General features: G+C 50.8%; 1 protein-coding gene and 1 long non-coding RNA gene across 6 annotated transcripts in view; one reads left to right on the forward strand and one right to left on the reverse strand.

Annotated features, from left to right (window-relative positions):
* The window catches only part of TSPAN32 (tetraspanin 32), a 29,589-nt gene extending 17,370 nt beyond the window's left edge, over positions 1–12,219 (forward strand). For 2 of the 5 annotated variants that reach the window (XM_064287579.1, XM_064287580.1), the window contains 5 exons: positions 1,439–1,540; positions 2,465–2,551; positions 5,098–5,181; positions 5,412–5,503; positions 6,451–12,219. In XM_064287579.1, the coding sequence (XP_064143649.1) occupies positions 1,439–1,540; positions 2,465–2,551; positions 5,098–5,181; positions 5,412–5,503; positions 6,451–6,598 (513 nt within the window). In that variant the 3' untranslated portion in view covers positions 6,599–12,219. Of the gene's footprint in view, positions 1–1,438; positions 1,541–2,464; positions 2,552–3,666; positions 4,743–5,097; positions 5,185–5,411; positions 5,504–6,450 lie in introns of those variants that run through there. The other 3 variants (XM_064287577.1, XM_064287578.1, XR_010322368.1) reach the window with 2 other exon arrangements.
* Positions 4,744–26,942, reverse strand: part of LOC135231612 (uncharacterized) — a 52,525-nt gene continuing 30,326 nt past the window's right edge. The window contains exon 2 of the long non-coding RNA XR_010322369.1: positions 4,744–7,390. This is a non-coding gene — a long non-coding RNA (uncharacterized LOC135231612). The remainder of the gene's footprint in view (positions 7,391–26,942) is intronic.

Consider the following 26,942-nt stretch of genomic DNA (forward strand, 5'->3'; position numbering starts at 1 on the left):
GGGAGACGCCCAGCAGAGTGGGTGAGAGGAAGTACTCAGTCACCAGCATCCATCGTTATTCCTCCAATATTGTGGGTAATGAGACCCCTTGCCCAGAGCCGTGGAGCTGTGGCTTCTCCCTGGGCTTTGTTGGTGGAGGATGGGATGGAGAGACAGTCGTCCGGAGCTGAGAAGGAGGGTTGGGGGATGGACCAGGATGAGGGGTCCTCGCTGGCCCATCTGCCATGGTTATATGTGCCCTCACTGTCACCCCCACCAAGACCTCCTTCCACGGGGATGGCATCTCAGCCTTCACGCCTTGGCCCAGCAGGACCCTACTCCATGTCGTTGCTAGCCCTGGCCCTTCTGCAGCCTTGGCCAGCTGGACCTCTGCTCCACAGCCCAGGGTGCTGCCCTTCTCAGTGGGCGGGGAGGAAAAGGCCACCCAAGTTGGGACTAGTGGCCAGAGCCATGTCTAGCCTTTGCTAACCAGCACCAGAATTAACTAATGCCAGGAGTGACACTGGAGTGGACTGTCCATCTGGTCCCTGTGGAGGGGCACCAGAGCTTTGCAAGGCCTGCCCACCAGTCTCCCAGGCTCCTGCTGGTGGGGCCCCAGCTGCAGTGGGAACCCGGGGGCAGCCCCCTGTCTTTCTGGAGAGCAGATGTGAGTCCGTGGGGCGGGCCTGGATCCTCTGCTCACCCGCTAGCTATTTGGGGCAGCCCCTGAGTCCTCACCGTCAGCCTGGCATGGGAGGGGGACGAGGGGAGGAAGGGGCCGGGGATCTGAGGTGGGAAAGGGGGCATCAGTGAGTTGGGCGAGTGAGGGAGGTGCTAGCTTCAGGACGGTGAAGCTCAAATAGGGCCTCAGCTTGTGTCAGATCAGCGACCCCTGGAGCGGTCAGAGGGGCCTGCCTGGAGAAGGGGAGATTCCAGCTTTTTTTTAAAGGGATAACTTGGCAGGGAGAGGGCCTTTCAGCTAGGGTGGGGAGGCCAGCGGAGAGGAGGAGGAGGAGAGCAGCGAGACATTGGCCCAGCCAGGCCTGCTGTCCTCCATGCCAGCCCGAGGCACCCACAGTGTCCCTGGCCAGGAGTCCAGCTGCCCAGGCTTTTGGGAACACAGCTGGGGGTCCCTGGGGAAAGACTGAGGAGGGTCACTGGGATCCCTTGGCAAGAGGCCTCTCCTGGGCTGCTCCGCTGGCCTGCTGTCCACTTCTCTGCCCCACCGTCCACTTCCAGATCTGTTGGAACAGGGTGGACACCCCTCTGGGCTGGCCCCCTCTGGGCCCTGCAGCCAGAGCTGGGGGTGGGCAGCAGGGTTGGGGGCTCTGGTTCATCCGCAAGACCCTCCCAGAGCAGGAGGGCTGCAGGGAGGTCTACGTGGGGGGCGGGGAGGCCTGTGGAGGACAGGTGGCTCAGCTGGCCTCCCAGGGACCAGCCCCTCCCGTTCTCTGAGCAGGTAGAGGACGCTGTGCTGGACACCTATGACCTGGTGTATGAGCAGGCCGTTCAGAGCCCGTCCAGCGTCTGGGGGCAGAAGCTGGCAGCCATCCAGGACACGGTGAGCGTGGTGGGGGAGGGGTGCGCTGGTCAGCCTCCCAGCGTGCACGCAATGCCATGACCTGGAAGAGGGACACGGGACAGCCGTCCACACTCCACAGGCCCAGGGCCATATGCTAAGCAGGGTCCCAGGACACAGGCCCCTCTGTGGATGGGACCAAGTGCCCACATCTTTCTCCCTCTGCCCTGGGCAGGGCTGGCTACAGAATTTGTGGGGCCCAGTCCAAAATGAAAATGGGGGGCCACTAGTTCAAAACCAATGAAGAACTTCAAGATGGTGACGGCAGAGATAAAATGAGCACCAGGCCTCCTGTTCACGGGACCCCGTGTGACTGTGCTGGTCACATGCCCAAGACACCAGCTCTAGCCCTGGAAGATAGCCGACCAGGTGGTCAGTTGTTGGTCAGCACGGTGTTATTGAGGGCCTACAGTGCAAGCAGACCTTTGGGTGGTGCAATGGGTTGGCAGCTCAAACCCACCAGAGGCATCTCGGAAGAAAGGTCACCAACCTTGAGAACCCTGCAGAGCACAGTTCTACTCCGCACACGTGGGGTTGCTATGAGTCAGAATTGACTCAACGGCAACTGTTTTTTGTTTTTCCTGTGTGAGCGGCACCATCGTGACAGGGCAGGCTGATTCCCCCTCTTTCTACAGGGAAAGCCCTGCAGGCGGGGGCTGGGAGGGGAAACCACCATTCTTCTTAGCAGACCTCGGCCTGCCCAGGACTGGGAGGCCCAGCAGAGGCAGCTGAGCCTTCCCTGAGCCCAGCCCTGGTCTCTGGCAGGGACCCGGCTCTTCTGGACCCCACCTGGGTCCTTATTTCCCCCCCTGCCTCAGTTTCCCCACCTGTCTGACAGGAATCCTAAAGCTGTGCTGCCCACTTCCTGGGGTTTTATATCCACATCCTGCCCATCTGGTCTTGCAGTTCCAGTGCTGTGGCAAGCAGTCTCCTTTCAGCCTGCTGGGGGATGCCGAAGCGGGGCTGTGTCCCGGGGAGCTGGCCAAGAGAGAGGTGAGGAGGAGACGGCACGCTGGCCAGGCCCAGAGGCCAACATGGGAGGGGGGCAGCTGGGTACATGGGGCTCCACCCCAGCCCCCAGGGACATGCCTCCCCTCTCAGCCTCCCAGGAAGGTTTCGGTGTGGCCCAGAGGGAGAAGTTGTTTTGTGTGAAGCCTGTGGGGGCTGGGCTGCGTCAGGAAGATGAGCCTGATGACAGGACCTCTTCTGCCTTCACCCACTCACACACACAACCCCAGCTCAGGCTCCTGAGGCCAGGCATGGAGACCCTGCCACGGTTAAGCCACTGACCCCACCCTCAGAAGCCTCTAGAAGCACGGGGAGCAGAAGGGAGACAGACAGAGCGTGACTGTGCCCATATCCTGTACAGCAGGGGCAGTCAGCGCTGCCTGGGGGAGGGGGCAGGTGTCTGAGGGCTGTGGTCTTGGAGTCCTGCTGTGAAGGGCCTGGAAGGACATTCCAAGCAGGGAGCAAGGAGGCCAGAGGGTGGGCCGGGGCAGAGGGTGGTCCAAGGCAGGGAAACACCTTCTTCCTGAGACTGCTGGGCTGGGCCCTCCCCTCCCCTCCCTGTCTCTGCCCCTGCCTCCCATCCACTGCCTGGCCAGCCATGGGCCACCTCCCATCCCCCTGCTGTCCTGGAAACAAACCGCCTGGCCTCACAGCAAGAGGCCCCTGGCGTCCCTCCAAGAACAGACAGGAGGGTCGGACACAGCTTGCTGGGCCGGGGCCGGAGCCAGCACAGCGCCTAGCTCTTCAGCCAGCACAGGCCAGGCCGCTGGCGGGGAGGGCCGGGGCTGGGAGGGGCTGAGAACCAGGGAGCCTGCTCTGTGCCCTGCAGGGGATTCCTCCAGTCACAGGGGGTGAGTGCCCGCTTTATGCACCCCCGGGATGGAAGGGGGGTGTTGGGGCACAGGAAGGTGGCATGGTTGCTGGGCCGCCCTAGAGGTGAGTGGAGTGGGGTAGGGTGTAGACTTGAGCTGGAGGTATGTCCAGCCCCAGCATCCCTCCGTCCATCTGTCCCTGGCCTGCCTCCAAAGAGGAAGTGTGGTATTCGCCCAAGAGGAGGGAGAGGGGGCTGATTAGGGTTTGTTTTCCCACGGGACCCCCAGGCCAGCCCAGCCAGGTGCTGCCCAAGGCCTCGGAAGCAGCCAGCACACGTTCCACTTTGGACAAACCTGAGTGCCTGGTGCGCCAGGAGCCAGGAGCCCACACCTCCAGGGAAGCCCAAGGGCTTGAGCCTGCTGGACAGACAAATGGACAAATGGAGGGGTACAGAGGCACCAGGCCAGCCTCCTCTCCTCCCCACTGCGCCCTCAGAGCTGGGCCACATGGCTGGAGCCCTTCCCATCCTCCTCCCAGAGGTCCATGTCCTCCCCAAAACCAAAGACCACCCTGTGGGTGGGTCAGACATAAGCTGTGTGGATGCTGGGTCCTCGGCGGCACGGGAAGCCATCAGGGATCCAGGACGCTGGCATGGCCCCAGGACCCCGGCTGGCTGGCCCGTCTACCAGTGGTCTCCATGGCTGGCACTTCCTTGCCAGGGCTACTGTGTGCTGACCCTGGGCGGGCACTGGGACCCAGAGTGAGCTAGACCCGCCCTGCCCAGGAGCCAGACGTGTGGCCCACCACGGACAGACACCCGGGTGACTGGTGAGCTGGGAGATGTGCCTGGGGCCAGTGGTGTCCCTAGGGAAGTCGGAAGGGGTGGACCTCACCAGATGACACTGTCGGATGAAGTGACACCAAAATGACTGTCTATAAAAATTTTTGTGCAATGTTTCAGCAGAAATTTATTTTTTATAAAAATATCCCTGTAGTTAGTTATAATAACAAAAACATTTTTCTTAAGCCCAACTTACATGTATCAATATACCTACAAAACTAAAACTCTGTGCCAATTTACTTTTTGAATCTTCTCATGAGCTCCGGAAACCCTGGTGGCACAGTGGCAGTTCGAGTCCACCGGGCTTTCCTTGGAAACTCCACCGGGTAGTTCTGCTCTGCCTGTAGGGTCGCTGTGAGTCGGAACCTACTCCGTGGGATCGCTCATTCACAATGATGCCTTGAATCACGTGGTTTCGTCTGCACACACACTACAAGTACCGGCTGTGGTTTGCATCGATGCCAGTGTTTTTACAGTTGCTGAATTTGTCAAATTTTCTGGTGTTTTAGCTACAATATTGTGGTAATTAGTATTCGTGAACCTCTATCAATATAACCTTTTTGAGAACGAGCTAGTGATTAAAGGAAAAGAAGGAGTGATATAGGGGAATTACGATTTACAAATAACATCAGTACAAAAAACATGACTAAGGATTCTGTGTGGTCTGGTACGGGAGGAGGTCCATGGGGGGTGACACCAACCCTGGTGACCCCACTGCCCGAGGCACCTGTTTGCGATGCTCTTTTCCCTGAACTCCGGGTGGTTTTCTCGGGACTGTCCCACCCTCTGTCTTCCCATCACCCAGCACTCAGCCTGGCTGGGCGCACCCTGGGCAGGGAGGGGCTGGTCAGGCTGCCATGTGCACCCCTCTTCCCAGGACTGCCTGCAGGGCGTCAGGAGCTTCTTGAGGACACACCTGAGCATTGTCACCGCCCTGGCTGGCCTCGTCCTTGCCTTCACGGTACCCTCCCCCTCCCCCGCCTCCATCTCCCTCCACCTGTCCATCCCCACATCCCAGAAGGACAGAGGGAGGAGAGGGCCACTGGCCCTGGGGAGGCGGCCTGGTGGGGGGCTCCTTCCGAGCCACATAGAGTTCAGAAATCTCCCAGCGGGACAGAGAGCCCCTCCCCCGGGCCTGGTGCAGGTGCTCACGTCCCCTCCGGGCCTCTCCACGGCCTTACCCCCCACCAGGTATATGCGATGTTGCTCAGCTCCTTCCTCTGGGCGGCCATACGCTCTGGCTGCAGCTTGGACCACCGAGGCACATACACCCTGACACCACGGTAGGTCCCAGCCCGCCCCACCCCTCTGAGGTCCCTGGAGGAGGCAGGGTGGCTCTCAAGCCATCACCTGCTGGAGACTGTCTGCCTCTTCCCACCCAGAGATGCCCCTTCTTTATGTCTGCCGCCCCGAGTGGGCCCCAGGGCCTGGAGGAAGCATGTTGCGGGTGGGCGGTCACACTGAGGGAGAAGTGGTCAGGACACCCAGGCAGTACAAGACCCGCATGTCCTCCGACCTGCGGCCTACCCGCAAACCTACCTCTCACCCGCTGCCGTCCGGCTGACCTCAACTCCTGCAGGTGCCCCAGGGCAGAGTAGAACTGCCCCACAGGGGTTCCAAGGCTGTAACTGAGGAGCCCTAGCGGGACAGGGGTTAATGCAGCCAACTGCTTAACCAAAGGCTGGTGCTTTGAAACCACCAGCGGCTCCTCGGGAGAAAGATGTGGCAGCCTGTTTCCGTAAAGAGTTACGGCCTTGGAAACCCTATGGGTTCGCTGAGTTGGAATCGACTTAACGGCAGTAATTTTTTTTTTTTTTTAATCTTTATGGAAGAAGACTGCCACCCCTTTTCTCCCACTCAGCAGGTGCTGCGTTCAAACTGCCGACCTTTCGGTTAGCAGCCGAGTGCCTAACCACCAGGGCCCCTGAACCCATCTCTGCTTGGCCCCAATCCCTGATGTCTCTACCAACTAGGAGAGACAGGCGTTTCGGGGTCCAGATGGCAGCTCAGGCCAGGATCTCTGATCCTGGGGGACAACAGGGGTTTTCACACACAGGGAGCCTGGGAGGACCCCAGCCAGCAGCCAAGGGCCCCTGCTACCCCCAAGGTCCTGGGGACAGCCCTTCCACGTCCTCCATCCACCCTGTCACTCTGCCTCTGGCGGTATGGAGCCCTTCTCTCTGTGGGCATCCTGCCGGGTGCCAGCCATGTGTTCCCCTCTGCTTCTCAGAGCCCGTGGCAGGCGGCCCCGGGAGCCCAGCATCTCCAGATACTCCCAGGCGGCCCCACGCTCCAGCACCCCTGAAATGCAGGCTTTTGATGATCACCTGGGCTGCAGAGGACGTGCAGATGGCCTCAGGTGGTGCCAACACAACTGAGTGTCTGCCTCAAGGCCTGTCTTGCCACCTGTCTGCCTACGGACTGAAAGGTGCTCCGGGCCATCAGCCCTTAAGTGACCCTTAAGGCGAAGCTTTTGAGCCGCTTTCCTCCACAACTCTGGTGGGGTGGGGAAGGGAAAAGCCCCGACCACGTGAACAGCCTCCCTTTCAGACAAATGGAGAAATAGGGGGTCATTTCACAGACTCCATGGGAACCGGCTGGGACGATGAGGAAGAACACAAGCCAGTTTTTAGGTAACAGCACAAGTCAAACTGCTGGAAAATAGCTGAGAAGCTGTCTCCAAGACCACTTCTCCAGGACACCCCCTTTGCTCATTTTCTTTGCTGGGTGGCAAATGAACCCACAGACTGAGAAGCTGGAAACAACACCCATTTGGTAGTCCATCACAGCTAACAGAAGTCAGGTGTGACTGGGTTTTCCGCAGGGGGTCTCACAAGTCCTAAATCAAAGGGTTGGCCACACTGGGCTTTCTCTGGAGGCTCTCTCTTTGGACGAATCCCCATCCGGGCGCATTAGGTCACTGGCTGGTGGAACTCAGCTCCTTGCTGTCTCCAGTAGCTAGCATACACACTTGTTTTCTCACAGTTTGGGAAGATAGACGTCCACATTCAGCAAGTGGCTCTAGGGGGTGGTCCTTTTCTGTCTCTTTCAGCTTCTGTAGCCTGCAACATTCCTTGGAGGTCCTGGCTTGTAGGTGCTTCGGCCTCCTGTCTTCTGATGTCTTCCTCCTGTGTCTGCTAGCTTGTCTCTGCTGCTCCTTATAGCAAAACCTGCAAAAGACGGAACCTGTATAAGACGGAAACTTGTCAGAGAAGGAAAACGGAAATATTTTCCACTAAAACCAGCAGTAGAAAAGTGGTAAGAGTGTACCCTGTCAAAGGCAGAAAGCGTGCAGGACCCAGAAAAACAAGGCAGTCCTTCGAGTTCCAGCTCTCACAGTTTTCACTGTGTCACTCAGCAGTGACTGGGTTTAGGACCCACCCTACACTGAGATGGCGTCAGTAACACAACAAAGAAAACCCTATTCCCAAATGGGATCACATCCACAGGTATGGGGGTTAGGATTCTGACACTTATATCGCGGGGACATAATTCAATCTTTCACACCTGTGGTTGTAGGAACAACGTCCTGCTTCCCTGCCGGCTGTCAGCTGGGGCCATTCTTTGCTCCAGAAGACGGCTCACATTCCTTCTCACAGGTCCTCCTCCACCGTCAAACCTGCATCGTGTCCGGTACACCTCACAATTCCAATCCCTCCACTCTTCACTCTGCCACTGGCAGAGAAAGCGCTCTGCTTTTAAGGACTCACATGATTATATCACCCCCACCCCGATAATCTCCCCACCTTAAGGTTAACTGTGCCAGGTGGCATAACATAACCATGGGAGGGATACCTTGTCACATTCACAGGTCCAGGGATTGAGGTGGGATATTTTGAGGCATCCGTTTTAGAAAACCTGCCCACCACAGACATTCAAACCACCACTGAGATGAACTAGCTCTAACTGTCCCTGGGTGTTTGTACCTGTTACGGATTGAACTGTGTCCCCCCAAAATGTGTGTCAACTTGGCTAGGCCATGATTCCCAGTATTGTGTGGTTGTCCTCCGTTCTGTAATCTGATGCGATCATCCTCTGTGTTGTAAATCCTACCTCTGTTAAGTTAATGGGAGCCCTGGTGGTGCAGTGGTTAAGAGCTCAAGCTGCTAATCACAAGGCTGGCAGTTCAAACTCACCAGCAGCTCCTTGTAAACCCTATGGGGCAGCTCTTCTTTATCCTATAGTGTCACAGTGAGTCAGAATTAACTCGAGGGCAACAGCATGATGTTAATGAGGTCGGATTACAGGCAGTTATGTCAACGAGGCAGGACTCAATCTACAGCATTAGGTTGTATGTTGAGTCAATCTCTTGAGATATTAAAGAAAGAAGCGAGCAGAAAGGAGAGGAACCTCATACCATCAAGAAAGCAATGCTGGGAGCAGAGTATATCGTTTGGACCCGGAGTCCCTGTGCTGAGAACCTCCTAGACCAGGGGAAGATTGGCGACAAGGACCTTCCCCTAGAGCTAACAGGGAGAGAAAGCCTTCCCCTGGAGCTGGCACCCTGAATTTGGACCTCTAGCCTCCTAGACTGTGGGAGAATAAATTCCTGTTTGCTAAAGTTGTCCACTTGTGATATTTCTGTTACAGCAGTGCTAGGTGACTAAGATAGTATCATTTCTTCAAAATCCAGACTTCTGGGTGGAACACCAGATTGACCCAGCCTAGGCCAGCACCCCCATGTAACTGACAGCAGGACAGGAATGTCAGAGCCCTTTTAACTTCCATAGGTGGCAGGCTGGTCTCCGTGGAGTGAGATGCCACATTATGGCTCAGAATGGCCACTGCTGCTGGCAGACCGGGCATCCCACCGTCGTAGTGTCTGGGTGGGCCTCCACAAGGGGAAGACTTCGTGGGCGGGCCCATGTGCAGCCTCCATGCCTACCTCCACGTCTGCTTTGCTAAGGGTTCCACTGGGCAAGTTCTGGTGACGGGGAGGAGGGTGCTTGCCTGCCACAGGGTTGTTGTCGATTAGGTACCCCTGAGTCTGCTCTGACTCAGAGCAACCCCGTGCACAGCAGAACGAAACACAGCCTGGTCCCGCGCCATTCTCACAATCGTCGCTATGCTTGAGCCCATCATTGTAGCTACTGTATGAATCCACCTTGTTGAGGGTCTTCCTCTTTCTTGCTGACCTTCTTCTTTACCAAGCATGATGTCCTTCTCCAGGGGCTGGTCCCTCCTGACAACACGTCCAAAGTATGTGAGACAGAGTCTCGCCATCCTCGCTTCTAAAGGGCGTTCAGGTTGTACTTCTTCCAAGACAGATGTGTTCGTTCTTCTGGAAGTCCATGGTCCGTTCAGTGTTCTTTGACACACGGTCACAAGGACCTTGTGAGAGTCTAGTTATTACCACTTCACTTGAGGACAGAGTACTCCTGGGCCGACGCAGCTTCATGGTCCCGGGGCCCAGATGACACCCAGTCCATGACAAGCAGTTTTGGTCACACCTGGTGCACACAGGCAGGGAGAAGCCAAACACTGTGTCCCAAAGGGAGAAGAATCCCCTGCCAAAGAGGGCGCAGCTGCGTGCCACGACTCACAGCACTGTGATTCTCCCATCAGCCAAGATGCCACTGGAACCCTCAAGTCCCTAGGCACAGCAGCCGAGTGGCACGACCTGCTACCGGGAAGTCTGGGCCACCTGGGGCAACTTCTCTTGCTCTGTGTCCTGCTCAAAGTGGGTAACCTGCTTGGCCTCTTACATATAGCTACACACTCGAATGTGGTCTGTTTCCTCCCAAAGGTGTCGCACCTCTTTTTTACTAGTTGCCACTCACAGTGACCCCATGTGCGTCAGAGCAGAACTCCACTCCGCGGACTTTTCTCTGGCTTATTTTCTGGAGGTAGATTGCCAGGCCTTTCTTCCAAGGCACCTCTGGGTGGACGTGAACCTCCAACCTTTCAGTTAGCAGCCGAGCATGCTCACTGTTTGCACCACCCAGGGATTCCGCCTCTCTCTGAGTAGTAGATAATCCAGGGTGCAGCAACTTGTGCTTTGCCCCGGAGGTGGCACGCTCAGTCCATCGTACCCCAGAGAGAAACTTAACGGAGAAAACACGACCCCACAGAGCTTCCTTCCCATGCTTTGCCATGCATGGTATTTAACAAAGCCACAACTCCGTCCTTTCTCTGGTCCCACCAGCACAAAGTCCTGTGGGCGGGGAAATGGTTAAGGTCTCTGTGGCTAAAGGATGGCTGAGTGCCAGAGCGTTCCTGTCATCTGGAAGTGAGACAATACTACTGGCCCTCCTGGGTGAAGGCAAACAGCCTCTGTGGTTCTCTGCAGATCGGGATAGATTTAAGAGGAAAAGAAAAAACAACTTATTCACTGGTCAAAGCCTGTACGGACTGCTCCCATGAGTATCTGAAACTACGGCTGCAGTTGGTGTCACCCCCTGACTTCAAGTCCCCTGTTAAGGGGTGCTAATTTTCAGAAGCAGATCACCAGGCCTCTCTTCCTAGTCTTAGTCTAGAAGCTCTGCTGAAGCCTGTGCACCGCGGCTGGCCCTGCTGGTATTTGAAATACTGATGGCATAGCTTCCCGCCTCACAGCAACACAAAGCGGCCACAGGATGACAAAGTGATAGGCACAACAATGGACTCCAACCAAAACGGTGCAGCACGGGGCACTGTTTCGTTGTCGTAGGTTAGGTCCCCCAAAGCGGGAGATAGCTCGAAGGCAACTAACAACAAGAGCCAAGGGGCACAACTCGCAGGTTGAAAAGCTCTGCCTCAGGATATCCACCCAGAAGAGGGCTTGCTGAGTCACTGGACATGTACACAGGCCTCTGACTGGGTATTGCAGGGGTGTCTCCAGGAGAGGGTCTGTCTTATCACCTAGTGCTGCTATAACAGAAATACCACAGGTGGATGGCTTCAACAAACACAAGTTTAATCTCTCCCAGTCTATAGGCTAGAATCCCGAATACAGGGTGCCAGCTCCAGGGGAAGGCTTTCTCTCTGTCAGCTCTGGGGGAAGGTCCTTGTCATCAATCTTCTCCAGGGTACCCCCCTCAGGGATCCTGGGTCTAAACGATGAACTCTGCTCCTGGCCCTTCTTTCTTGGTGGTAGGAGGTCCCTCTCTCTCTGCTGCTTCTGTTTTATCTCTTGTAAGATAAAAAGTGATGCAGGCCACACCCCAGGGAAGTTCCCCTTACATTGGATCAGGGCTGGGACCTGAGTAAGGGTGTTGCAGCCCACCCTAATCCTCATTAAACATGACCTAATCCTGCCTCATTAACATAATGGACAGCTGACTCCCAAATGGGACCATAACCACAGGCACAGAGGCTAGGGTTTACAGTGCACTACAGAATGGAGGATAATTACATCAGATCACAAAATGGAGGATAATTACATCAGATCACAAATGGAGGACAATTACATCCGATCACAAAAATGGAGGATAATTACATCAGATCACAAAATGGAGGACAACCACACAATGCTGGGAATCATGGCCTAGCCATGTTGACACATATTTTTGGGGGGACACAATTCAATCCACAACAGGGTCCCAGTGTTCACTCCCACCAGCAGTGCACAGGTATCTGGTTGCTCCATAAACACCCACATATTTTTAAAGTTTGTCAATCTGGCAGGTGAAAAATGGTGTCAAAGTATGCTTTGAATTTGCATTTTCTTTTTATTCACTGGAATTTCCTGTGTTTACTGACCAGTTCTGTTTCCTTTTCTGTCTTGTTTTTTTTTACCCATTGTTATATTGAATCTTATGCTTTTTTCTTACTGATTTATGAGGGAGTTCTATGTATCTGTAGACAGGAATCACGTGTTGCTTAGATTTACGGCAAATAATGTCTCCTAATTTGTGGTTTGACTTCCACTTTCTTTACGGTGACTTTTGGTAAACAAATGTTCTTAATTTTTTTTTTTTTTAACTTCTAATGAAAACGTTAACACAAAAAAGTAGAAAAATAATGCAATAAAAATGCATATACCTACCACCTCGATTCAAATTGTAATTAAATTGTTAGCATTTTGCCTGGCTTGTGTTTGCTCTCTCTCCCTTTTCTCTCTTTCTGTGTTTCTCCTATCCATTGATATAAAAATGTTTAAAGTAAATTATAGACTTCATGACACTTCAACCACATACAGAGTAACAGTTCAGCGTTCATCTCCAAAAGGAAAGGATATTCTATAAAACCACAATACCATTACCAGTCTAGCTAAATGAACAATAACCCCCTAAGAGCATAAAAAACAATTTCCCCCACATTCCCAATATGGCTTTTGCTAGTTCGCTCAAACCAAGATTCAATCAAGCACCATGCTCTGGGTATGACTCTCCGGTCTCTATAATCTAGAACAGCCCCGTCCCCACACCCTCAGCACTCTCCCCCGACGCCCTAGCTTCCTCCGGAGTCTGGGTCAGCTGTCCAAAGACCCCAGGCTCTGCGTGTTCCTGTCTCCTTGGCCACCATTTTATAAGCTCCTCTCTCCCTTGCTCTTCCTGTAACTGGGGGTCAGAGCTATCGGCTAATGAGATGGGAGCTCAGCCGTCCTAGGCAAGAATCTTTCTTCGGTGATATGGGGACACTCTGTGCATCTATAGCCCCACCTGAGGGGCTGGTCGCCCCCTCAGTGAGGCTAAGTTTGATCACTGGGTGACAGCCAGCTATTGCCCTTGTAAAGCTGCATCTTTTCTCTGCGGCTAGTCTGGCATCTGCAGGTGTTAGGATGATACCCAGGTCCCACACACGCTCCTCCAGGCCTTACTGTGTGGACGATCCTCGTGGAATCAATGACTTTGTCATCTGCGGGTGTTAGGATGATACCCAGGTCCCACACACGCTCCTCCAGGCCTTACTGTGTGGACGATCCTCATGGAATCAATGACTCCATCATCTGCGGGTGTTAGGATGATACCCAGGTCCCACACATGCTCCTCCAGGCCTTACTGTGTGGACGATCCTCGTGGAATCAATGACTTTGTCATCTGCGGGTGTTAGGATGATACCCAGGTCCCACACACGCTCCTCCAGGCCTTACTGTGTGGACGATCCTCGTGGAATCAATGACTCCATCATCTGAGGGTGTTAGGATGATAACCAGGTCCCACACATGCTCCTCCAGGCCTTACTGTGTGGACGATCCTCGTGGAATCAATGACTTTGTCATCTGCGGGTGCAGGTCCCACACACGCTCCTCCAGGCCTTACTGTGTGGACGATCCTCATGGAATCAATGACTCCATCATCTGAGGGTGTTAGGATGATACCCAGATCCCACACATGCTCCTCCAGGCCTTACTGTGTGGACGATCCTCGTGGAATCAATGATTTTGTCATCTGCAGGTGTTAGGATGGTACCCAGGTCCCATACACGCTCCTCCAGGCCTTACTGTGTGGACGATCCTCGTGGAATAAATGATTTTGTCATCTGCGGGTGTTAGGATGGTACCCAGGTCCCACACACGCTCCTCCAGGCCTTACTGTGTGGACGATGCTCGTGGAATCAACGACTTTGTCATCTGCAGGTGTTGGGATGATACCCAGGTCCCACACATGCTCCTCCAGGCCTTACTGTGTGGACGATCCTCGTGGAATCAATGACTTTGTTATCTGCAGGTGTTAGGATGATACCCAGACCCCACACACACTCCTCCAGGCTTTATTGTGTGGGCGATTTCCGTAGAATCAATGAGTCCACTAGTTATTGCGAACGGTGAGTTTCTGATTGGGGTGGGGACTGTCCAGACCAGTATCCTGGACCCTGCCTCCTGGTATTCATGCCCAGTGCAGCCCCCTCCTCTTAATGGTGGACTGGACTGGGGAGGAGGGGAGGCGCCTCCTAACGAACAGCATGAGGCGAGAGTGAGTGGTGCCACTTCCACGACTGGCTACGAAAAGACCCTGGTTCCCACCTTCTCGTCCTCTCTCGCTGCCCTGGGCTCACTCTGCTGGAAGCCAGCTGCCATGGTGAGAGGTGCCTCTGGGAGCAGGGAGCTGATGGAGGCTGCCTCGGTGCCCTAGAGCTGCTGCAGCAGAAGCCCCACGAGGGGGTGGCTTAGAAAACAGAAATGGTTGTCCTCACTGGTCTAAGGCTAAAAGTCCAAATCAGGGTCTCGGCTGGGTCAGTTCCTTCCTTGTCGGCCCTCCTGGGCGTTCCTTTGTCCTTAGCTTGTAGATGATCCTCACACAGGATTTGTCTTCCCTCATGCACGTGTGTGTGTGTGTGTGTGTGTGTGTGTGAGCGCTACTCTTTATATAACTCAGAAGTGATTAGGCTTAGGGTCCACCCTACACTGGGATGACCTCCACTGACGTCACATTAGACTGCATCCTGGATGGCGATTATATTACATTACGGTCCACTAGCTGACCCTTGGTGACCCCAGGTGTGCGGAGTAGAACTGTGCGCAACAGGGTTTGGAGCTGTAAATGTTGTCTGAAGTTACTACATTTCCGGTAATTTGTTATGTGGCTTTGTTGTTGTTGTTGTTAGATGCCGTCGAGTCGGTTCCGACTCATAGCGACACACAACAGAACGAAACACTGCCCGGTCCTGTGCCGTCCTCACAATCGTTGTTATGCTTGAGCTCATTGTTGTAGCCACTGTGTCAGTCCACATCGTTAGGGCCTTCCCCCTTTTCACTGACCCTCTACTTCACCAAGCATGATGTCCTTCTCCGGGGAATGGTGCCTCCTGATAACACGTCTAAAGTCTGTGAGACATAGTCTCGCAATCCTTGCTTTTAAGGAGCATTCGGGTTGGACTTCTTCCAAGACTGATTTGTTCGTTCTTTTGGCAGTCCATGGTGTGTTCAATATTCTTTGCCAACACTACAATTCAAAGGCGTCAGTTCTTCGCTGGTATCCTGTTTCATTGTCCAGCTTTCACATGCATATGAGGCGACTGAAAACATCATGGCTTGGGTCAGCCGCACCTTAGTCTTCAGGGTGACATCTTTGCCTTTCAATACTTTAAAGAGGTCCTTTGCAGCAGATTTGCCCAATGCAATGTGTCTCTTGATTTCTTGACTGCTGCTTCCGTGAGTGTTGACTGTGGATCCAAGTAAAATGAAATCCTTGACAACTTCAATCTTTTCTCCGTTTATCATGATGTTGCTTATTGGTCCAGTTCTGAGGATTTTTGTTCTCTTATGTTGAGGTGTAATCCAAACTGAAGGCTGTGGCCTTTGATCTTCGTCAGTAAGTGCTTCAAGTCCTCTTCCCTTCAGCAAGCAAGGTTGTGTCACCTGCACATCTCAAGTTGTTAATGAGTCTTCCCTCAATTCTGATGCCCTGTTCTTCATATAGACCAGCTTCCCGGATTATTTGCTCAGCGTACAAATTGAATAGGTGTGGTGAAAGGATACAACCCTGATGCACACTTTTCCTAACTTTAAATGAGGCAGTATCCCCTGTTCTGTTTGGACAATTGCCTCTTGATCTATGTACAGGTTCACACAACCATAGATAACTAATACACTGATTCTGTCATTCCTTCTTTGTTTCTCAGAGCCCCTGGATGGTACAAACGGGTAGTGCACACAGCTGCTGTTATGGATTGAATTGTGTCCCCCAAAAATACACGTCAACTTGGCTAGGCCATGATTCCCAGTATTGTGTGGTTGTCCGCCATTTTGTGATCTGATTTGATTATCCTCCGTGTTATAAATTCTACCCTCCATCATGTTAACGAAGCAGGATTAGAGGCAGTCACGTTAATGAAGCAGGACTCCATCTACAGGATTAGGGTGTATCTTTTTTTTTTAATTTTTATTGTGCTTTAAGTGAAAGTTTACAAATCAAGTCGGGCTCTCATACAAAAACTTATAAACACCTTGCTATATACTCCTAAATGCTCTCCCCCTAATGAGGCAGCACACTCCTTCCCTCTGCTCTCTCTTTTCATGTCCATTCGGCCAGCTTCTGACCCCCTCTAACCTCTCATCTCCCCTTTAGACAGGAGATGCCAACATAGTCTCATGTGTCTACTTGATCCAAGAAGCTCTTTCTTCCCCCGTATCATTTTCTATCCCATAGTCCAGTCCAATCCCTGTCTGAAGAGTTGGCTTCAGGAATGGTTCCTGTCCTGGGCCAATAGAAGGTCTGGGGACCATGACCTCTGGGGTCTTTCTAGTCTCAGTCAGACCATTAAGTCTGGTCTATTTATGAGAATTTGGGGTCTGTATCCCACTGCTCTCCCGCTCCCTCAGGGGTTCTCTGTTGCGTTCCCTGTCAGGGCAGTCATCGGTTGTAGCCAGGCACCATCTAGTTCTTCTGGTCTCAGGCTAATGGAGTCTCTGCTTTATGTAGCCCTTTCTGCCTCCTGGGCTCATAATTACCTAGTGTCTTTGTTGTTCTTCATTCTCCTTTGCTCCAGGTGGGTTGAGACCAATTGAAGCATCTTAGATGGCCGCTTGCTAGTGTCTAAGACCCCAGATGTCACTCTCCAAAGTGGGATGCAGAATGTTTTCTTAATAGATTTTATTGTGCCAATTGACTTAGATGTCCCTTGAACCATGGTGCCCAAACCCCTGCCCCTGCTATGCTGGCCTTCGAAGTGTTCAGTTTATTCAGGAATCTTCTTTGCTTTTGGTTTAGTCCAGTTGTGCTGACCTCCCCCATATTGCGTGCTGTCTTTCCCGTCACCTAAAATAGTTCTTGTCTACTCTCTAATTAGTGAAAACCCTTCTCCCTCCCTCCCTCCCTCCCCCTTCTCGTAACCGTCAAAGAATATTCTCTTCTCTGCTGAAACTATTTCTCGAGTTCTTATAATAGTGGTGTTACACAATATTTATCCTTTTGCAACTGACTAATTTCACTCAGCATAATGCCTTCCAGATTCCTCTATGTTATGAAATGTTTCACGGATTCACCATTGTTCTTTGTCAATGCATAATATTTCATTGTGTGAATATACCATAATTTATTTATTCGTTCATCCGTTCGTGGGCACCTTGGTTGCTTCCATCTTTTTGCTATTGTAAACAGTGCTGCAATGAACATGGGTGTGCATATATTTGTTTGTGTAAAGGCTCTTATTTCTCTAGGATATATTCCAAAGAGTGGGATTGCTGGATCGTATGGTAGTTCTATTTCTAGTTTTTTAAGGAAGTGCCAAATTGATTTCCAAAGTGGTTGTACCATTTTATATTCCCACCAGCAGTGTATAAGTGTTCCAGTCTTTCCACAATTAGGTTGTATCCTGAGTCAATCTCTTTTGAGATATAAAAGAGAGAAGTGAGCAGAGAGGAGGGGAACCTCATACCACCAAGAAAAAAGAGCCAGGAGCGGAGTGCATCCTTTGGCCCTGGGGTCCCTGCATTGAGAAGCTCCCAGACCAGGGGAAGATTGATGACAAGGATCTTCCCTGAGAGCCAACAGAGAGAAAAAGCCTTCCCCTTCAGCTCGCACCTGAATTTGGACTTCTAGCCTCCAAAACTGTGAGAGAATAAATTTCTCTGTGTTAAAGCCATCCCCTTGGGGCATTTCTGCTAATAGGAGCACTAAATGACTAAAATAGCTGCTAACCTAAACGATGGCAGTTCGAGTCCACCCAGAGGTACCTTGGAAAAAGGCCTGGTGATCTGCTTCTGAATAAATCAGCCATTGAAAACCCTATGGAGCACAGTTGTACTCTAACACATATGGAGTAGTTTTGAGTTGGAATCAATTCAATGGCAACCTATTTTTGTATTTTTTTTTTCTATGTTCCTTAGCAGACCCTTTTTTGGGAAGACAGTGCTCCTTTGTCAACTGGGACTCCTTGGAGGCCTGAGAGAGTCTTGGTTTTATCTTGTCAGTTTTGTCCATGTAGGTTTTTCTAGCCACTATACCATTTCATCAAAATTTTGAAATTTTATGGCCTACAGCATTTTGTTAATGTTCTAGTTTGGAATAATTACTGACTCACAGGAAGTTGTAAAGAAACAGGGAAGTAGAGGAAGGTCTCGTGTGCCCTGCCACCCAGCACAGGCATCTTGTGTAACTCTACTACGATATCGACTCCAGAAGGCTGACATGGTGCAATCCATCCAGCGGACTCAGAGGATACCAGTTGGAGACGCATTGAAGTGTGTGTGTGTGTGTGTGTGCGCCATGTGTGCATGTGTGGGTTGTGTGCATGTGTGTGCCATATACATGCATGTGCGTATAGTGTATATGCACGTATCATGTATATTTGTGTGTCGTGTGTATGTATGTACCTGTGTATGTCATATGCAATGTGTGCACATGTGTGTCATGTGTATGTGTGCATGTATGTTGTGTGCATATGTGTGTGCACAGCTCTATGCAGTTTCATCACACGCATAGCTTCCTATGACCGCCACCACAAAAAGGTACAGAACTGTTCCTCTCCTCAAGGCTCCCCCCTGCTGGCCCTTGTCACCACACCTGTCCCCGAGACCCCGGCAACCACTCATCTGTTCTCCATCTCTAAACTCGTGTCATTTTAAGAATGTCCTATAGATGGAATCATACAGCGTGGGACCTTTTGAGATTGGCTTTTCTCACTCAGCTAATTCCCTTGAGGGCCCGCCCAGTTGTTGTGCGTATCAACAGTTTGTTCCTTTCTGTTGCTGAGAGTATGCCTCAGTCGGGACGTGCTTGTTTGTTTAACCAAGAACCTACCGAACGACACTTTCGATTGTGCTTAAAAATGTGCTTAGCTTTGGGCTGTTACAAATAAAGCTGCTGTGAATATCCGTGTACAGGTTTTTGTGTGGATGTCAATTTTCGTTTCCTTCCAATAAAGACCCAAGAGCTCATGGTAGGTGTGTGGGAAGGTTTAGAAGAAACTGCCAGGCTGTACAACCTCTTACAGTATTCTCCCTGGTGGCACAAATGGTTAACTGTTCGGGCACTAACCAAAAGGTTGGAGGTTCAAACCCACCCAGCAGCTGCACAGGAGAAAGACATGGCAATGTGCCCGGTTTCAGCCTAGGAAACCCTATGCGGCAGCTCTACTCCGTCCCATGGGGTCGCTAGGAGTCTGAGACAACTGGATGGCCCCCAACAACAACACCACCATTTTAACCTCCTGTTGAACCTGAAGCTGTGTCTCCCTCTCCTTCCCTAATGTTGTTGTCGTTGGCTTTTTCTTTTTGATCTAATTCGCCAGAATTTTGCTAATTTTATTAATCTTTTCAAGGAAGCAAATTCTGGTTTTTGATACCCTGTCTGCTCCCCTGCCCCCATTTCATTAAGCTCTGTTCTTATCTTTATTATTTCCTTCCTTCTGCATTATTTGGGTTTATTCTATCGCAGTTTCTAGCATCGTCAATTGTATGCTCGACTCATCAGCTTTCAATCCTCTATCTTATATAAGTATTTAAAAGCCAAAAAACAAACCTGTTGCCACTGAGTATAATTCAATTTATGGGGACGCCACGTGTTACAGAGTAAAACTGCGCCATAGGGTTTTCTGGGCTGTAATCTTTACAGAAGGAGCCCTGGTGGCACGGTGATTAAGTGCTTGGCTGCTAACCAGAAGGTCGGTGGTTCTAACCCACCAGCAGCTCCACGGGAGAAAAATGTGGCTGTTGGCTTCCGTAAAGATTACAGCCTCGGAAACCCTATGGAGGCAGCTCTAGTCTGTCTTATAGGGTTGCTGTGAGTAGGAACAGACTCGGGGGCGATGGGACTCTTCATGGACACAGATCACCAGACTTTCCTCCACAGCACTGTTGGGTGGGTTCAAACTGCCAAACTTTTTAGGTTAGTAGTTGAGCGCAAACCATTAAGACCACACCTTTCCTTCTAAGCTTGACTTTGCTGCATCCCACAAGTTTTTTTTTTTTTATTGTGCTTTAAGTGAAAGTTTACAATTCAAGTCAGTTTCTCATACAAAAGCTTATATATACACTGTTACGTGACCCTAGTTGCTCTCCCTACAATGTGACAGCACGCTCCTCTCTACCCCAGATTTCCCATGTCCATTCAGCCAACTCCTGTCCCCCTCTGCCTTCTCATCCCGCCTCCAGGCAGAAGCTGCCCACGTAGACTCAAGTGTCCACTTGAGCCAAGAAGCTCACTCCTCACCGGTATCATTTTATATCTTATAGTCCAGTCTAATCCTTGTCTGAAGAATTGGCTTCGTGAATGGTTTTAATTTTGGGCTAACAGAGAGTTCAGGGGCCATGACCTCTGGGGTCCCTCCAGTCTGTCAGACCATTAAGTCTGGCCTTTTTACTAGAATTTGAGGTCTGCATCCACTTTTCTCCTGCTCCATCAGGGATTCTCTGTTGTGTTCCCTGTCCGGACAGTTATTGGTGGTAGCCGGGCACCATCTAGTTCTTCTGGTCTCAGGCTGATAGAGCCTCAGTTTACGTGGCCCTTTCTTTCTCTTGGGCTCATATTTTCCTTGTGTCTTCGGTATTCTTCATTCTCCTTTGCTCCATGTGGGTTGAGATCAATTGATGCATCTTAGATGGCCGCTTGCTAGCTTTTAAGACCCCAGGCACCACTCACCAAACTGGGTGCATCCCACAAGTTTTTAACGCAGTCTTTTTAGTGTCACTCACTTTCAAGTATTTTAAAATTCCTACCACAATTTCTTCTTTGGCCCATTAGGTGTCTAGAAGAATGCTTTTAGAAATGTTTTAAATCATTCTGTTGTTGTTGATTGTTGGGACTGTCTCATGGGTTAGTTCATGATTCTTTTTTAAATGATCCGTTGTGTGCTTAAAAAGAATGTGCACAGCTGGATACTGTCTCCTACATTTGGCGTATAATATTCAGCCTGTTAACTGTGGGGTTTAAATCTACCCAATTTGTACTGGCCCCTTGTATCTTCAGTCTATTAATTATTGTGACAAAACTAAAACCCATTGCCAGTCAAGTCGATTTCGACTCATGGCGACCCTGTGAGTTACAGAGTAGAACTGCTCCATCGAGTTTTCTTGGCTGTAATCTTTATGGAAGCAGATCGACAGGCCTTTCTTCCATGGAGCCATTGGGTGGGTTTGAGCTGCCAACCTTTAGGTCAGCAGCCAATCACAAGCCATTTGTGCCACCCAGGGATCTTAATTGTTGCGAGAATTGTGATAAAACTCTGCTGTGGATTGAATTGGTTCTCCAGAAAGATATGTTAAAGTCCTCTGTACCTTGAAAGTGACCCTGTTTGGAAATAGGAGTTTTTTTGTTATGTTAATGAGTTCACGCCAGTTGTCTTAGGCTGGGTTCTCCAGAGAAGCAAAACCAGTAAAGTGTAGAAATATCTATAAAGAAATTTATATCAAGGAAGTGGCTCACACAGTTATGGAGGATGAATGTGGATCGGAGGCTTCTCCTGATTCATGTAGCCACAGGTGTTGGTGAACCCAAGATTGGCAGGTCAGACAGCAGGGCTCTGGTTCACAGGCTGTCAGGACCAATGAATCCCAAGACTGGCAGGGAAGAGGGCAGGTAAGCTGCTAGCTCAAGTCCCAAGAACCAGAGGTCGGATGAACAGGAGCCAGCTGCAGGATTTAGAGCAAGCAAAGGCCCAGGAGCCTTGCCAGAAAGTCTACCTAATGTTGGTTGCAGGCCACACCCCCAAAGAAACTCCCTTTCCACCGACTGGCTACTCACAGCAGAGTCCATCACGAGGGGATCGCGTTGTATCGAATCTCACCATGGAAGTCATCACATCATCGTACAACTGCCAAACTCCATCATAACTGCAAACCACTGAGGATCGCGGCCAGGTTTTCACACAACCTTAGCGATCACACCAGTACAGGTGGGTCTCAAACCTGAACTTTTCTGAGTGGTGTCTTATAAAAGGGGAGCAGAGACACGGAAGCAGAATCACACACGGCAGGAAGATCCAAGCCAAGACCGCTTGTCGCCGAGTCCATTCCCACTCACGGAGGCCCCATGTATGTCCGAGTAGGATCGTGCTCCACGAGGTTTTTGTTTTTTGTGGTGAAACTACATATAACAAACCACGCACCATCCCAACAACTGCCACATGTACAGCTCAGCGACACTGATCACGCTCTTCCAGCCATGCAGCCATTCACGGTGTCCTTTTCCAAATCATTCTACCAACACTAACGTAGACTCAATGCCCCCTAAGCAAAAAGCCCCGCTCCATAGGGTCTTCACGGCTATGACCCTTTGGAAGCAGATTTCCAGACCCTTCTTCGGAGGTACCCCTGGGTGGGTTTGAACCACCAACCTTTCAGTAAGTAGTCACGCGCTTAACATGTGTCCCACTGAAGGACTCCCAGGAGGAAGACAGATGCCACGCGAAGATACATCTACAAGCTAAAGGAAGGCCAAGAGAGGCCTGGGGACACCAAAGCCGACAGAGACAAGGAACGGCCTTTTCCAGAGTGGACAGAACACAGCCCTGGTGATGCCCTGAGTTTGGACTCCCAGCCTCCAACACTGTGAAACAACAAATTCCTCTCCTTCAAAGCCACCAGCTTGCAGTACTCTTGTTACGGAATTCCTAGGAGACATTTTGCCAAGGTCATCTTGTGGATCTGTCAATATTTGGGTCTGTTTTATGCTGTGTCAACATCAGGTTGTTCGAGTTTAACCTGGTTTATCTGATTCTGCCCCGACACTTCCTACCCTTCTGTGGCCTCTCCCTGTGGGTGGGTCTCGTGAAAAGCATATTGCTGAAATTTTTTTTTTTTTTTTTTATCTAGTCTGTCTGTGGCTTTTACTCGATTGTTCTTTCAAAAGGAAGTTTAAAATATTTTCTCTGGCATATTTTAAGAGTTTGGCACCGGGGAGATTCCTTGGGGGAAGATCTAGACCACCAGATTGCCATAAATGGAAGTCCCAACATAGCGTCTTTTAAATTTTGATTGAGAATGTGACTACTTGGGGTCCTCCAGAGACCCGTTATGACTTCTTTTTAAAGTAAACCTTAGAAGAGCTTGAGATTTACAGAAAAATGTCAAAGAGGATACAAAGAGTTCCCTTATGCCCCATACGCAATGCCCCCCATTGTTAACATCGTGCATTAGCGTAGTGCATCTGCCACAACTAATAAACCAGACGTCGTCTTTAGAAGAACCCTTAAAAGATGCCCCTTAAAAGAGAGGATGCTGAGACTTCATCTCATGTACTTTGGACATGTTATCTGGAGAAGGACATCATGCTTGGTAAAGTAGAGGGTCAGCGAAAAAACAGGAAGACCCTCAACGAGATGGGTTGACACAGTGGCTGCAACAATGGGCTCAAACATAGCAACAGTTGTGAGGATGGTGCAAGACCAGGCAGTGTTTTGTTCTGTTGTACGTGGGATTGTTATGAGTCAGAACTGACATGATGGCACCTAACAACAACAACACTGAATCAACACTGGTGTCTTATTATTAACTAAACTCCATACTTTAGGCAGATTTCATTAGTTTTTCCTTACTGTTCCATCCAGGATCCCACGTTACATTTAGTCATCATGTCTCCATATACACCTCTTGGCTGGGACAGTTTTTATACTTGCCCTGTACTTGACGATCCTGACAGGTTTGAGGAGTGCTGGTCAGGTAGCTTACAGAACACTGCTCACCTGGGGTTTTTCTGATGTTTATCTCATGAATAGGTTGAGGTGATGGGTTTGGAGAGGAAAAACACAGAGCTGAAAGGCCCTTCTCATCACAGCATACTATCCACGTGATGGTATTGTAATTCAAGGCAGGTTCTTGTCCTGTCCTATTAGCCCATCAAAATAAGACAGACACCACACCACCTGTTGCAAGGGAAACATAAAGTGGAAATTTATTGTTTGCACAAACATGGAGCAACGTGGGGCCTAGCAGCCCAAAAACCACGCAATCCCTGTCTCTTGGGCGCTTGGAGCTTTTATGCCCTCCAGTCCCCAGGGGCAAGACCGGTGCCGGAAATCTGACTCCCTGGTCCCTCCGAAGTCTTTTGCACAGGAAGGGAACTTTCGCTTTGCAAACTGGCTCCAGTGTGCTGAAGAACATTTTCCTCTCTTGCAAAGGTCAGGCCCGGGGTCAAGTTCAGGGCCACGCCCCTCAGGTCTTGTGCATGTGCTGAGATCCCGGTTTGCACGTGCAGGATCTCAGCGCCAAATTCAAAAAGCTGTTAGGGCCCGCCGGGCGCCGGGGCTCCCAAGCCAAAGTTAGAAACCGTGGCATGGTGGGCTGCAGGGAGGGGGAAACTGCGGCAGAGCCGGGGAAGCCTCCGCAGCGGCTTCAGTATGACTTATTTTTGTTTTTATTATATTTTATTGTGTTTTCAGTGAAGGTTTACACAGCAGTTTAGGCTCCCACTCAACAATTTCTACACAGGGTATTCAGCAACATTGTTTACATTCTTCAAAATGCCTGAACATTCTATTTCCGTTCCAGTTGTTCCGTTTCATCTAGTTTCCCAGCCCCCTTACATTCTCATCTTTGTTCTAAAGTCATTGCTGACTGTTTGGTCTCATATAAGCGATTTTTTAAAAGGAGTACAATACTCACAGGTGATATTCTCTATTTTGTGAGCCAATCTATCATTTAGCTAAAAGGTGACCTCAGGGGATAGTTTCAGCTCAAGGTTTAAACAGTATCTCAGAGCAATAGCTTCAGGGAGTCCTCCAATCTCAATTGGGTCAGTGAGTCTGGTTTTATTTATTTTTTTTTTGAGGGGGGGTTGAGGTTCTGTTTCACATTTTTTAAATCAGGTTTCATCTATTGTGGCCCTGATCACACGAGTTGGTAGCAGAAGCTGGGCACTACCTGGTTCTTTGGGTCTCAGGTACGGTTATGACTTTTGATTCACTGATTGGGTAGAAGAGGGGAGCCCGGGTGTTTCCTACCACTCATTCCACCAGTCAAGGGGAGATAATTCGGGTGTCCCACGAGTTGCTGAGGGTGTCTCCACTCCAAAAATTCAGGACTCATCACAACATGTGATCATTTGGCCAATACCAATGAGCCAAATGGGTCTGTCCACTTAGAGTCCACTCTGGGCCTGCTTCTTCAGGAGCAACTGTGCCCAGTTGACCTCTGCAACCTCAGCCCCAGTGTCTTGGTTATCTAGTGCTGCTATAACAGAAATATCACAAGTAGATGGCTTTAACAGACAGAAATTTATTCTCTCAAAGGCTAGAAGTGCAAATTCAGGGCACCAGCTCCAGGAGAAGGCTTTCTCTCTCTGTCAGCTCTGGGGGAAAACCCTTGTCCTCAATCTTCCATTTGTCTAGGAGCTTCTCAGAGCAGGGACCCTGGGTCCAAAGGATGCAGTCCACTCCTGGCTCTTCTTTCTTGGCGGTATGAGGTCTCCGTGTCTGTCTGCTGGATTCTCTCTTTTATATCTCAAAAGAGATTGATTCAAGATCCAACCTAATACTGTAGATTGAGTCCTGCCCTCATTAACATAACTGCCTCTAGTCCTGCCTCATTAACATCATAAAACCAAAGAGGTTAGGATTTATAACACATTCACAAAATGGAGGATAATCAGATCACAAAATGGAGGACAACCACACAGTACTGGGAATCATGGCCTAGCCAAGTTGACGCACATTTTTGGGGGACACAGTTCAATCCATGACACTCGGATCCCCCTATTCCAACTGCATGAATCCCATAAACCTGTCCAGGTTTCAGAGCTGATGCCCGTTCTCTGGTTGTTGGCTCTGCTTCTCCAGGGGTGTTACCAGCCCAGAGGCCAAGACCCTGATTTGGACTGTTAGCCTACAGAACCATGAGACAATAAATTTCTCTTCTTTCAAGCCTGCTTATGGTGTTTGTGTTACGGTGGTGCTAGGGAACTAAGACAAGTGCCCAGTGAAGCAAGCAAGAGGAAGGCTGCATTTAGGAAACAGGGTCCCTCTAGAGAAGGACAATGGGGTCCCTAGAAGGACGGTGAGGGGGACTCCAGAATGACAGCACCACCACAGACTGGAGGGACAGGCCTCAAGGCTCACACTGGTGGAGGGCAGCTCTCACCATGAGCCCCCCACCACTGTCCTTAGAGTGTCCAGCTAGCCTGGCCCTGCTCACATCTGTCCCTGGCTTGTCTTGCCCACATGATGCTAACAGCCCTCTCCTCCCTTCATGCCGTGCTACTGGGTCAGCTGAGGCCAGTCTTCCTCCCAGAGTGGACCTGGCTTCAACTCCGCAGATGCTGGACACAGGCCCTGGTGCTATCAGCAGCCGAGAGCAAAGCAGCCTGTACCCCAGGCCGTATTCCTGTCAGCTGTTCCTTATCTGGGCTACTCCTGACCTTCCAGTGCCTGGCCAGGATGAACCACAGGCTTCTAGGACACCCTCGTGACTCTCCCCCACTCCCCAAAGTAAGGAGTGGCTCTTACAAAATCCCAGGAAGCTGCCCCCACACTCTCGGTGGACGCTCTGCTCAGCTTCTGCCCCCAGGAGCCCTCGTCTACGGTTGGCAGTCGAGCCCCATTACGGGGTAAACTGTGTCCCCCAAAAGATACGTTGAAGTCCTAACTCCTGGACCTCTGAATGGGACCCTGTTTGAGGAAATAGAATTTTTCTCGAAGGTGTTATTAGTTGGGTTAATGAGGTCAGACAGCAGTAGGGTGGATCCACACCCCATTTGAGTAGTGTCTTATTAAAGGGGAAAATAGGCCTGCAGACAAAGTCATACAGGGGAAGATGCCGTATGAAGATGAGTCTACAAGCCAAGGAACACCAAAAGATGCCCGGAGCTACCAGATGCTGGAAGAGACAAGAACCCTCTCCTAGTGCCTTTGGAGAGAACATGGCCCTGCTGACACCCTGAATTTAGACTCTTAGCCTCCAGAACCACAGGACAATACATTTCTGTTCTT

Source organism: Loxodonta africana, chromosome 7 (genome assembly GCF_030014295.1).
Source record: "Loxodonta africana isolate mLoxAfr1 chromosome 7, mLoxAfr1.hap2, whole genome shotgun sequence".
NCBI classification, from domain to species: domain Eukaryota; kingdom Metazoa; phylum Chordata; class Mammalia; order Proboscidea; family Elephantidae; genus Loxodonta; species Loxodonta africana.